Genomic DNA, 13,704 nt, shown 5'->3' on the forward strand with positions numbered 1-13,704 from the left:
ACATGGTCTTTAATCTTGACACTAACACCATCATGGAGTCATGTGATGTGACATTTGATGAATCAACCCCTTATGCTAGCCCTGTCTTTGAGTGTGCATGTGACTAGGAGATGAGCGAAAGCATCTTTGTAGATGGGTTTGTAGTAAGAATCAAGGCTAGACTGGTAGCTCAGGGTTTCACTCAGGTAGAGGAGATAGACATTGGAGAGACCTTTGCACCAATAGCTAGGCTATAAGCCATTAGGATCCTCCTTGCATTTTCGACATCTCGAGGTTTCAAGTTGTATCAAATGGATATCAAGAGTGCTTTCCTAAATGATTTCATAGAGGAAGAAGTCTATATCAAGCAACCTCCAGGCTTGGAGCATCCCAAATACTCTCATAGAGTATACAAGCTTCAGAAAGTTTTGTATGGGCTTAAGCAGGCATCTAGGGCTTGGTATGATAGGCTTAGATCTTTCTTGATAGGGGCATGGGTATGTAATGAGGTCAGCTGATAAAACTTTGTTCACTCTTAGGCATGGCAATGATTTGTTAATTGTTTAGATTTACATGGATGATATCATTTTTGTGCTCAACTCATGCACTGGTGGTCAAGTTTGTAGAAACTATGAGTAGGAAGTTCGAGATATTGATGATGGGCGAGCTCAACTTCTTCCTTAGACTTCAAATCAAGTAGTGTAAGCAAGGCACATTTGTCCACCAGACGAAGTACACTAAGGATTTATTGAAGAAGTTCAACATGAGCTATGCAAAGCCATTGGAGACACTGATGGCTACCTCAACCGTGCTTTATCCGGATGAAGATGGCGAGGAGGTTGACCAGCGGGAGTACAAGAGCATGATTAGCTCCCTCCTGTACCTGATAACGACAAGACCCGACATCCACTTCGATGTATGCTTGTGTGCTCACTTTCAGGCTTCACCGAGGATGTCTCACCTCTAAGAGGTGAAACATATTCTGGTGTATCTCAAGCACACTCTCGAGTATGCCTTTGGTTTTCTGCATTCTCTTCGCTTTCTCTTCATGGTTTTTCGGATGCAGATTTTGCTGGTTGTAGAATTGATAGAAAGAGTACCTCTAGTACTTGTCATTTCTTGGGTACTTATCTTGTGTGTTGATCTTCTTGCAAGCAGTCTAGCATTATGGAGTCTACTACTGAAGCTGAATATGTAGCTGCTGCTAGCTGTTGCTCATAAATTTTGTGGATGGTTGCTACTTTGAGGGATTTTAGGTTAGATTTCAGGAGTGTGCCGCTTTTGTTTGACAACACCAGTACCATAAGCTTAGCCAATAACCCAATTTAACACTTCAGAACTAAACACATAGATATAAGATTCTACTTTCTGAGAGGCCACAATGAGAAGTGAGACATTAAGTTAAGCTACATAGATACCTAACATCAGCTAGCCGACATCTTTACTAAGCCTCTAGATGCAACAAGATTTACCTTTCTGAGAGGAGTGCTTGGCGTGTGTCATCCCTATGGTATTGTGTGAGGGAGAGTTATCTTTGTACATACTCTATCTTACTTTTGTTGCATTTGTATTGCATAGCATTTTGTAAGATAATCATGTTAGCAAGCTTCATTTATATGTTCTTTGCACTTTCTTGTACTAGTTGTGAATTTGTGCTAAGTTTAGTGGATGTATAAAAATTTGTGCAAGCTTAGGTTCTTATTGAAATATGACACTGTTGAGCAAGCTTGTCTTTTCTAAGAATAAATTTGAAATATGAACATAATCTCCTGTCACCTTTGAGTATTTGCTTTAGCTTGATCAATACTTAAATTAGAGCTAGTTCTATGAAAAGATTATGCTAGCCCGATTTGTTCAGTCAAACGGATTGGGAGTCTTTGATCTTTGTCTATGTAAATGTTTAGCTTATGATTAACCCTTGGGAAAGCAAGTGCTCTTTTGTGTCGCGAAGGTACAACTTATTTTGACTTTGTGAAAATTTGCATATCTTGAATCCCATGTTGAGTTAATAAAAATAAATGATCAAGTTTTGAGCTAAAATTGAATCCAAAATGGTGGCTTAAGGCTTCATGTGGTTTGCTAAAGAAGTGAACTCATGGTTGCTTAAAGCCCACTTGAGGATAGTTAAATGATCAAATGAGAAAGTTTACTTGTGTTTTTTAATCTGCTAAGAATGTTCTTTTTCATATTGTCAAACTAAGATTTAGATTGATATGTGGGTGTTTGCATAACCCATTGGGTTGAACTTGGTTACGTACTTTGAACTTGGCATTGATGATGATATCACTCTTTCGGATACACACACACACCGAGTATTCCTCCAATAATAGGTCCATTGACACGAGCTTGTGCACGTCAACTAAATCATGAGGTGAGCTCGTTCCTTAGTGTTCCTTTATATTTTGATAAGGATGGGATGCTACTGAATAATTGTGATGTATTGTTACTTAGGAACACGGGAGAAGACCAGCAAGGGCGCCCAAGCTAAGGTGAAGGATCAATCAAGTTCGAGTCCGTTTCGGAGTCCAAGACCAGACTGCACTAAAATCATCTCCCAGGACGCATACGGACTCCGTTTTCGAAGTTCTACATATGGTTGGAAAGCTAAGAAGATAGGCTTTCCAACGGGACTGGTCCCATGTCCAAATTCTTTCTGAGTCAATAGGAATCGTCGAAACAAGTAGACGTCCAGAATCTATCAGGGTGCTGCGCCACCATCTTTTGGCCCGTTGGGCCGTGTAACGTGTTGGAGTCCATTAGGGACGCGTCCAGGGGTCCTTGGCCGACCCTAGTCTCTTATATACAGTAGCCGCCGCCCCAATTAGGGTTAGGTTTTGCTTAGATATTGATATACACACAGATTGCGAGATTTTCGCTCTTGTTCCGGACCGACTAGGCCGCCGCAAGTATTTGTGGAACCCCAACTTCGAGTGTTTGAATTCTATTCACAATATTTCAGATTGCATCTTCTACGTTCTTTCTTGTGTTCTCGGTACGCTTGCAGGGATTGAGCCTTCTTGGCGAGGTCAACCGCGCGACACGGTTGATAACCAACGGAGCTGTGGTGTAGTGATTGCAAGGGAGACGATCTGTTCGGGTCGAAGTCTTTGGATCATCAACATCGAGTTCTCCACCTACCGACTTATCGCTACCTATCGGAAGATCAGGCCAACAATCCCATCAGGCATCGCACTAGTTTTTCTAATCTTTGCACTGATCATAAAAATGTGGATACTTTGTAGTGATATCTTTTGGATAATTGAATAATATGATCAAAACTTGCTTCACTCCTGGTGCTTATGACATGACCTCACTTTGATACTTTGTGTGCCTTTGTGTTATATTGTTTAATCCTCATAGTGCTTTGACATTTCTAGTCCTCATAAGTGCTTTGTGATCTATATGTGAAGCTTTGTATGCTTGCATTTCATTTACACATCTTTGATATTGTCTTGTATCCTTAATGTTTTCATTGCCCAAGGGGAAGAAAATATGCCCAAACATATTATGCACAAATATTCAACAAAGGGGGATAAAATTGCATTTATCTAGAAATAAAAGGTAGAAAATAGAAAATGTGCAATCGTCAAGGAGGAGCATGCGTTTTTATGTTTTTGAGTTTTTCTTGCTCTTTTGATGTTTTTGACTCGTCTTTGCCTTTCTTAGAGTTTTTGCATCCTTTATTATGCGAAGTGACATATTTTCTCTTTCTTGAATTTTTGTCACTTGGATGAGCTTATATTATTTTAATTTCTTCAAACTAAAATCTTTGTGTTTTGAGAGTTATCAATGCACTCATCAAGTGAGAGATTGAGAAACCAAGTTAAAATGTGGCTTTGTTTACTTGTGATGAGTGATTGATATTGGTACTTATTTGGTTTGATGATCTTCGATTTTGTATGAGCTTTGATGTGATCTGAATTGATTTGGATTTCATTTGATCATATTGATTATGGACTAACTGGAATTAGAGTTGGAGATATGTGTTTGTTTATCTCATGATGTGCAGGTGATGGATGCAACTTGGCAGTCGACGGTGGGATGATCGGGGTCAAGCAGAGTGCTTGGTGCCAGCCGATTAAGGAGGTCGGACGGAGTCAAGGGTGATCCTAATTGAACACGTGAAAGTCAAGCAAAATATGGAAGAGCGGATGGAGACGACGTGTTGGCAAAGTCAAGCGAAGGAGATACCGGTGCAAGTGACAAGGCGGTCTGAGGGATCGGGAGCGGGAGAGACTTGTCGGTGGTTAGGATCGCAAGACAGAGTATACGTGTTGACATCAGAGCGCTTGCTTAAAGTGTAAGCAAGTGGGGAGTCACGCTTTGAGAAGCGTGCTAGAGTTTCACGGTTTAGCCTCAAAATTATGGGAGGACGGGAGGAGTACATGATACCATCGTGAAGCTTACGTCTCGATGAAGCTAAGTCGTAAAGGCGCCACGACAGTTTGATAAATCGAGAAGAAAATTGACCAGAATACCCTCCATAGTAGGTAGGACTGTACTACAAGAGAGGAGTATTTTAGAAAAAAGTTAGAAAACTTAGCGGTCAAGTTTCCTAGGCTTATAAATAGCGAGGTATGGCTATGAGAGGATATGAACCAGCCATTTTGAGCCTCTTGTGTCATCTATATGAGAGCCTTATGCTAGGGTTTTAGAGGAGAGGAGTAGTGCTTAGCCTATCTATTAGGTGAGAGCTTTGTGAGAAAAATCTTTATAATCTGTTTAAAATAGGACTGATCTCTGTTGCAATGAAGTTTATTTTTCTTCATATTATTGTGCTCACCTCCTTGTAGTTTTCCTTTATTGCTTCCCTTGCAAGTTTGCAAGTTTTTCGGTTTTGGGATTTGATTTTCGTTTTGATTTTTGGGCTAAAATTTTAACACATTATGAAGTCATTCTTCTTATTGCTAGAGTCATAAAATTTGCATTCACATGTTTATGCAATAGGGTCTTGAATTCCCTTTCCTCTAGATAATTAACTTAGAGAGTTTTGTTGTTCGATATTCATCATTTCTTGTTTCTTTACAAGTTATGATCTTTTGAGTGCTATGATACATGGATTAATTTTAAATAAAACATACGGTTCATATATCATCTGTGGAGTTGTGTTGCCTCAATTTTCTCTTGTTAAAATTTCTCTGAATTTTTTCTTACGCTTGAGTTTTGATGTGCGTTGAGTGATCTAAATAGAAGAATATTATCGATTTTGTAAGAAATTTATTGAGACGTCTATTCAACCTCTCTAGTCATCAATCTTGTTCCTACATAGACTTAACCATTGTAGAAGGTAACAAACTGAGCTCGACATATAACATGCAATTCCAAAATAAAATGTGGTAGGGATGCATCTGATTAATTCATTATTGATCTTAAGCTATGGAACAAGCCTAAATATGGGTTTAATGCAATTGCGCCGAGTAGGCACCTTGAGTACCAGACTACTGGATCATTTTTTACAGGGACAATTGTAAAGAAATCACTACTCTTGTAGTTATTACAAGCTTGTCACTAAAAAATTACAAAAATAACATTAAAACTGTCATTCGAGTGGTATCCTTGTAAAAAATAAAAAACCAGAAAGGTATTTGCAAATACCTTTTTTATAAGAAAGGGTTATTGTATAAAGGGCAATGCTAACGTCCAACGGGAGACACTCCAGACGTAACAACAACAACAGAAAATATATGCAACAGAATGCACATATATTGAGGGGAAAAAACTGAAAAAATGTTTCTCCTCGTTGAAAATTTGATAAATCATGAATATCGAACTTACAAACCTTCAAGACTAGTCAGAAAATTTTGAACAAGCAATCTCAAGGTATTGCGCACTGTAACATTTTAAAAATAGTTGTTGCAGTATTCTAAAAACAAAGTTGCAAAACATGTAAACATATCCACAACAAACAGTAGATTTCTTTGGGAAAAAAAAAGAATGCATCCTGCAACAATGGACACATGAGCCTGCAACAGTTGTGAAAAATTCATGGAACATCCTACCAGAGACCACTGCAAGGCGAGGAGCCAAATTGGAGGAGGAAGAGGAGGGCGCCAGCTTGCTGCTTCATTAGAGTCAGACTACGACCTAGCAAGAGCGAGCAATCTCGGTGGTATTCCGATCGCGTCTCAGTCTGCCACCGTGCTGCCAGGGGCGGACCCAGTGTTATAGATGCGAGGGTATAGGCTCTTACTCATTTTTGTTGATTTAGTGGATTGTAGACTTTTTTACTATAGCTTTAACATTACTATAGCTAACAGGCCCCTGTTCAATTTCTAGATTGGGTCCACCTCTGCTGCCCTCTCCTTGTTAAAGTAGGAGGATCTGATGTATGCCAAAGACAAAGATATGAGATTTTATATAGGTCCAGACCTATATTAAGATAATATCCTTACATCATATTTCGTAATGATTAATCTTAGAAAAGACAATTATAATAAGGTATCTCTTGATCTAATCATAAGGATCTTAGCGAGTTTTCTCATGTCTAAGCTCTGAAGCTTTTATCAAATGAATCTAATCGTAGTTTGAATCTGCTATGGATCTCACTAGATTATTTCTGCTTCTATCTGACTAAACTTGCTTCGTATTATTTGACCGGCTTCTGTCTTGTCTTCCTTTCTTGGCTCAATCTATCGATCCTCTCTGTACATACCTCCTTCCCTTCTTATATAATTGGGTCGGAGAGACGTATCATATTTAGAGTCTCTAAGTGTAACCTTCTTAGATTGTATTATTTTTTATTATCTGAAGGACTCCTTCCTAATCTAGGGATTATTCTGTGTAGAATATGATGAATTGTTTGGAATATCGCTACATGTCTTATTTAAAGTTATAAAACCTATCATAGTGGACTAAGGACACGTGTATGATGGATATCCATCTTTACGATATATCATATTTCTAGTAAAAAATTTAATTATTAATTATCAAATCCTTATCAGTTAGCCCTCTAACTCTACTCAGAAAGAGTGCAACTTGATTACACATTGTTAAGGATACTATCATACTAGAACTCACCTAGTCAGGAATAGTCATTGGCCAAAAAATATTCTTCCTATTCGGGAATCATCTCTGACTGAATAGAATTTTTTCTTGTAAAAAAACCTCCTCTGACCGAATAAAGTTCTACTAATATAGGCCTACTATCAGAGTATTGAGTAAGGGATCGTCCTACCTAACGGGCCCTATGGGAGATATGACTACTAACAGGACATATTTCCTGAACCCTGGCCCATCGCGCGACTAGGTCCAAGCTCGCACGACCAACACAAGGCTTGCATGACCAGCTTCCTTATGATATTATGAGATCTCGCGATCAACTCTTGCTGGTCGTGAGGCTGGTCATTACCTAACCCATATAATTGTATTTATTGCTACCTACTCAAGTGTTTTCCTTCCTTAGGAACCTCATCCAGTGACCAAAGTCATGACCAACGCGGTTAAGCACTGCTCCATCCCATAACATTAAATGCTACAGATAGGGCCTTACGGGCTGGTGCAACACCGCATGGCTAGCAAGATAGAGTATGCAGAATGACCAGGCAAGTTGACGGTTTTGCAATACACTCATAGGGTGTAGGGAGAGGATAGTTTGGCAGACAATCTTACGACGCACGACGATGGGATGGGTTAGGCGGCCAGGGAAGGTAGGTGTGGAGGTGTTCCACGGTTGGGACAGGCACTCAAAACTCTCAGGGCAAGTTGGGCTCATCTAGTTCTCTAGGATATGATTCAAGAGTTGAATATCTAGCTAGGTATGTGTCTACTAATCGGGACCCACTTATAAGTTCTCCCTCTCTCTGGTATATAAAGAGAGAAGCATCCGGTTTATAAAAGAAAAAAGGGTAATCGATTAATAAGCACTCATAACAAAATACAAAGGATGTATGGTTGTTATCCTTCAGGAGGCCTGAACGTAGATAACCCCGGTGTTCTTGAGTTCAACACACACACCAACAAACGCACACCTATAGCAAAAGTAGCCCTATTAGATCATAATTGTGATTTTAATGATTAATAATAATGTAGTCATTGAGACTAACATATTTGTCAAGAATGTATGCTAGTAGGTATCATGGATGCAATACATTGAGAACAACAGCTAGGATAAAGTTTAATTGAATTAAATAAGTCCCAGAAAGACTTGCCTTACCATATAGTCCGATGTAGAGGAGTTTGCACTCACAAGAGTATTATGTCCAGAGGCTGATAGCCTCACCGGATAGTCTGGTGAATAGGACATGAGACCACCGGAGTGTTTCTGACAGAGGGAGAGAAGACTAAGGACCTCACCAAATAGTCTGGTAATGAAGGGTATAAAGCATGAGTATTCCTTACAGAGGCTTTTTCATATGCTAAATAATGAAGATCAACTCACCAGATAGCCCGGTGATCACAGAGATAGTTGCACCAGAGTATTTCTAGGAAAAAAAGAGAAGGTTTAACTCACCCGATGGTCTGGTGTGAATGGAATGAACACCGGATGAATGCACTGGAGCATTTTACACAGAGAAGCTACAAAGGCTCGGATGGCTCAAGATAACTCACCGATAGGTCCGGTGATAGATTTGAAGGTACACCAGAGTGTCCGGTGTTCACAAAGGTATTGAGTGGAGTCCCAATGGCTAGTTTCTAATGTTGTACTCACTGGATGATCTGGTGTTAGTATTATTGTTCTCATCGGATCTTCCGGTATTAATAGCTTTTCTGAGCCGTTGGAAAAATGGCTAGTTGATGGGTTTGAGGCTATAAATACATTTTCACTCAGTCATTTGAAGGTGTGGCATGCTGCTGGAGTTCAGAGATACCCATATACACTTGAGAAGACATCCAAGCTACTAAAGTGCTTAAAGTGATCATTCATGGTAATTAAGCACAAGATTAGTGAGTGATTAGTGCTTATAGGCCTAGAGAGATTGTTGATAGGTGATTCCTGCCTAGAGAGTGGATTAAGGAGTGATCCGAGCTTGTACCGAGAGGTACGTCGACGCCTTATAGTCTTGGTGACTCGCCGGCATCTTGAGCCTTGGTAGCTCAAGCTTGTTGACCCTTCGACTTGGTATGGAGTGGTGACAAGACACGTGTACGGGGATGCGAAGACCCTTGTATTGGTAGCTCAAGCTCCGAAGTGATCACAGTGGCAAGTGACCAGAAGAGAGGCTAGTGATGAGACCTTACCTTAATGGCTTAGTGCACATCCGGTTTGAGGTATTGCTTTGGTGACTTGGTAGCTCAAAAGTCATGATCAGATGCCAATAGGGAGCATATCCTTGGTGAAGCTCTAATATGGACTAGGGGTGATATTCATTCTATCGATACCACGTGATAAAAATCAGCGGTAGAGTAGACACACTAGATAAACCTTGAGCACATTTAGATAGAAATTGAGATATGTTTATCTTGTGAAGTTTTTAGAGCTATTAGTTTTTAAGTGTCTTAATTCCCCACCCCCCCTCCCCTCTGAGGACGTCACCGTTCTTTACAACACCTTTAGCATTGTATTCGTTATGGGGTATTGAGTAAGAGGGCATCCTAGCTAACGGGCCCCACGAGGGTTATGCCGACCGATGGGGGATATTTCCTGAACCCGAGCCCATCACGCGACCAGGTCCAAGCTCGCACGACTAGCGCAAGGCTTGCTCGACTAGCCTCCTTGCGATATTATGAGATCCCACGGGTGGGGCTGGTTCTTATCTAATCCATTTAATCGCATTTATTGCTATGTACTCAAGTGTTTTTCTTCCCCAGACACCCCACCCAGTGAACAAATTCATGGACGATGTGGTTGGGCACTGCCCCGTCCGGTAGCATTTAGTCATGTAGCATTAAATGCTATGGAGGCCTTACGGGTCGGCGCAGCACTGCACGGCTAACGAGACAGGATCTACAGAATGACCATGAAAGTTGACGATTTTGTAGGTAGACTCGCGGGGCACAGGGACATGATGGCTTGATAGACGATCTTACGACGCACGGTGATGGGACGGGTCGAGCGGCCAAGGAAGGTAGGTGTGGAGACGTTTCACGGTTGGGACATACACTCAAAGCTCTCAGGGCAAGTTGGACTCATCCAGTTCTCCAGTATATGATCCAAGATTTAATTATCTAGCTAGGCATGAGTCTACTAATCGGGGCTCACTTGTAAGTTTTTCGTCTCTCTGGTATATAAAGAGAGGATGATCTAATTTATAAAAAAGGTAACCGATTCACAAGCACTCATAACAAAATACACATAACGTAGAGTTGTTATCCTTTGGGAAACCTAAACCTGGATAACCCCAATGTTCTTGAGTCCAACACACATCGACGAATGCACACCTTCAACGTTGTTCACACGCCTTTCAACCGATACACCTCAGAATCATTATCAGGGATTAATCCTCGACAACTACCTAGTAGAGAATTATTTCCAATCACAGAAGTCCAAGGATCACTTCTCTTTTTCTACATCCTCAGGAAATATTGGGTTAAATACACATAACTTTTGAGCAAAGTTAAAACAATCATAAAATTTGAAAAAAAAAATCCAAATTCGAAATGTCGTGGGCATCGTTATTTGAAGTGGTAAAGCCGACGTCTATTACGGAACCATTGCATAACCTATCTCCGTTATAAATAGGAATAGATCTTGGTGTTATCTTCATACTTATCTTCATACATGCTCTTGCATGTTCAAATCTTCCACTTTTGAATGAAAACTTTTCTTGACATTTTTCCTGTCGTGTAGCTACCGGACATATCATCTAATCGTTATCCTTGAAATGCCCTACCCTGCAAAATCCCAAAAATCGAGTTACAAACTTACCATCTTTGTTTTTTTACTTGATATTTTTTTTTTTTTTTTATCTTGGAGATGCGACTTAGACCAATACCTTTTATAGCTTATATTAAGAGATAATACTAAAATTCTAATATTATGAAATGACTTATAACAATAAATCTAATGATACAATATTTATATAACAAATTTGTGTAGTTTTATACATATGAACGGTAACGGCAGAGATTTTATGACGTCAAGTGAAAAAGACCAAGGTAGCAGTAACTTACAAATACTCTGCACTCCATTCCGGTCAATATAAACATATCGCCCTATCGCTTTGGGAATATCGCATATCCTCCTCCACTACCGAACTTGCAGCAAGCAAATGAAACGTTTACTTATCGTTTTTCTCCACAAGTCTTCTCCGCTTCCATCTCATCTTGGCTTCTTGCCCTCTTCTTCCGCCTCATCAGCTCTATTCGATCGACATGGCATCCCCGTCGACGTGCGCGGAGGCGCAGCATCCCCTGAGGCTCCGAGACGTCATCGACCACGACGAAGACGACGACTTCATCGCGGATGAAGAGGAGGAGGATGAGGAGGACTGGGACATGAGCAAGCGCATGTCCCGCCTGTCCATGGAGGGCTCCGACGGCGGGGACGCTGATGATGAGGACGACGGGTACCGCCGCGGTGACGGCGACAAAGGGGAGGAGGAGGACGACGACGAGTTCGAGGTGAGGTCGGACGTCAACAGCGCCACGTACAGCGGCGCGCACCTCCCCTGGCCTCCTTACGACGGCCAGGCCCCGCCGTCGGCGTCGCTCCCGGGCACGCCGGACCGCGGGGCGCAATCGGCGCAGTCGGCGTGGTGGACCGGGCCGTCGACCAAGGAGTACGCGAGCGAGACGGAGGCGCGCTGGCTGGGAGGCGGGAAGGGTCGGCACCGGCACCACCGGCGGGAGCGGATGATACGAGAGGTGTGGTTGGAGCGCGCGTGGCGGATGCAGAAGCAGCGCCGGCAGCTGCAGGGCCAGGTCGGGGAGGTGCCGGTGGTGGTGCTTGGAAGCGGAGGAGAGTCTCCGGCGGCTCGGGGCGGCGTGGCGATGGACATGGAGGAGGTGCGCGCGTGCAGGGACCTGGGGCTGGACCTCCCCTGCGACTGGACGGTGGAGATCCCGTGCTACGCTCTCTCCGGCGTCGACACCGCCAGCAGCGGCGGCAACTCGCCGGCCTCCGGTAGCTGTCCCATCTCCAGCCCCGGTAATCATTCAGACCCCCTCCCCACCCCAATCATTGCCATTAATTACTCGGTTTCAACGAGCGTTCGGAACGATTTGTCCGTACGCGAGTTGCGTCCGCCCCATCAGCTCACCCACCTCGCCGCCCAGTCAATTTCCTTTGGCCGATTCGTCACTTACCCGCGCGCGCACGTCTCAAACCGACGTGCGTCTTTCCTACTCGCCATGCACTCACGTCACTCAGAGCCGGCATCGAATTTGACTGCCCTGGCTTATCGGGCAGTGCACTTGAAGAACCAATATCGAACAGCACAGCACGTACGCGCGCGCCAAGTAGCGGCCGGCCGGTCTTATCTGCCAAAAGCACGGGATTTATCAGTGCCAAAAGCACGGGATTTACTTTCATCATTCGTAGCTGGTAATTAGGCTCATGTCTGTTCGTATTGAGGCCTTGATTTGGACAGGTGGTTAGAGTTCCTGATGGCGACGAGCTGATCGATTCTGCTTTCCTGGTTCCCCTGGCCCCCTGCCTTTCTGCTGCGAAGTGTTTGCTCGCCACGTTCGCTAGTACGTTCCCTCTGTGCGCTGCCTGCTCGTCATCATCATCATGCCATGCACTTTGGTCCAAAATAATCGCCGGCTTCCCGGTATCTTTAACTTCAGCCACAAAATCTTCACTGATCACGAACGATAGTGCGATGACCCGTACCATTACGGCATGATTGGATGGATCGGATGCTTTTGTTGCAAAGCGTTCTAAGCTTTTCTCGTTTCTCTGTTTCATATATGCCATAATCTGAGTGACTTGATTGTACTGACGTGGCAGTGTTTGTTGTGTTGTTGCGGCATTAACAGGGGACGATCCCAAGGACGTGAAGGCGCGGCTCAAGGTGTGGGCGCAGGCGGTGGCACTCGCATCTGCATCTCGTCTCGGTTCCTGAACAACTATGCTATGCACGCACGCATGATTTGAGTTTGAGTTCCAAGCAGACACCACGCATATCTGAAAGCCTGTTCTTCCTTCGGACATTGCGTAGACATCTCCAAGACAGATATATACCCTCTTCTCCACCTATAACATGATCTTCTCATCTCAAAAAACAAAAACAGAGTCGTCTTTTGGGGGCGCAACAACGGTTGATTCTGCCAACGCTTGTGTGTCCATTGTACATATGCGTCCAGAATTTGGGAATCGGATCCTCTGACTTCACCCGTGTGACTTCAAACTTCGGTGAACCGTTGGATCATGGATGGATGGATCAGATGTACTGCTACAGTTAATGAAAACAGTAAATAGTTACAGTAAATTAACAGGACCGCTGCTACAGTTTATCTCCTCACAATTTACTGTTTATCTCCTCACAATTTACTGTTCACTCGTGACTTCGTCCCTCCGAAATCAGGGGATCCGGATCCTCCAGAAATGGATGGCAGGAAATCCGAATTATCCGATTCCGTATCCGTTAAAATGCGAATATGGATATCCGTATCCGTATTCGTTTCTGAAATGGATACTAAAATGGATATATCCGAATTCGTTTTCGAGATTCGGATTCAAATGTGGATATCCGAATTCGAGATATATCCGATTCGTATCCGTATCCGCCAACCAGGGAATCAAATTTTGCTAAAGTTTTAGAAATTTCAGATATAAACGAAATTCCAACCCAATCAAATTGGAACAATTTCAGTCAAATTTCATCAAATTTCAGTTAAATTTGA

The 13,704-nt window shown here is 42.7% G+C and overlaps 1 protein-coding gene across 3 annotated transcripts; it reads left to right on the top strand.

Moving 5' to 3' along the window:
- Positions 1-11,075: 11,075 nt before the first annotated feature.
- LOC133910386 (uncharacterized) lies at positions 11,076-13,402 on the top strand. 3 transcript variants are annotated; one of them, XR_009908547.1, is made up of 3 exons: positions 11,076-12,004; positions 12,447-12,549; positions 12,838-13,402. XR_009908547.1 is itself a non-coding variant. In XM_062352826.1 (2 exons), exons 1-2 carry the CDS (start codon positions 11,230-11,232, stop codon positions 12,921-12,923), a joined length of 861 nt encoding a protein of 286 aa, XP_062208810.1. In that variant the 5' UTR covers positions 11,076-11,229; the 3' UTR covers positions 12,924-13,401. The 3 variants fall into 3 exon arrangements, 2 of the variants coding, with proteins under 2 accessions (XP_062208810.1, XP_062208811.1); XM_062352826.1 differs by lacking the exon at positions 12,447-12,549 and having other exon boundaries at positions 12,838-13,401; XM_062352827.1 differs by lacking the exon at positions 12,838-13,402 and having other exon boundaries at positions 12,447-12,821.
- Positions 13,403-13,704: the final 302 nt, after the last annotated feature.

The sequence above is a fragment of the Phragmites australis genome, chromosome 1, assembly GCF_958298935.1.
Source record: "Phragmites australis chromosome 1, lpPhrAust1.1, whole genome shotgun sequence".
Classification (NCBI taxonomy): Eukaryota; Viridiplantae; Streptophyta; class Magnoliopsida; order Poales; family Poaceae; genus Phragmites; species Phragmites australis.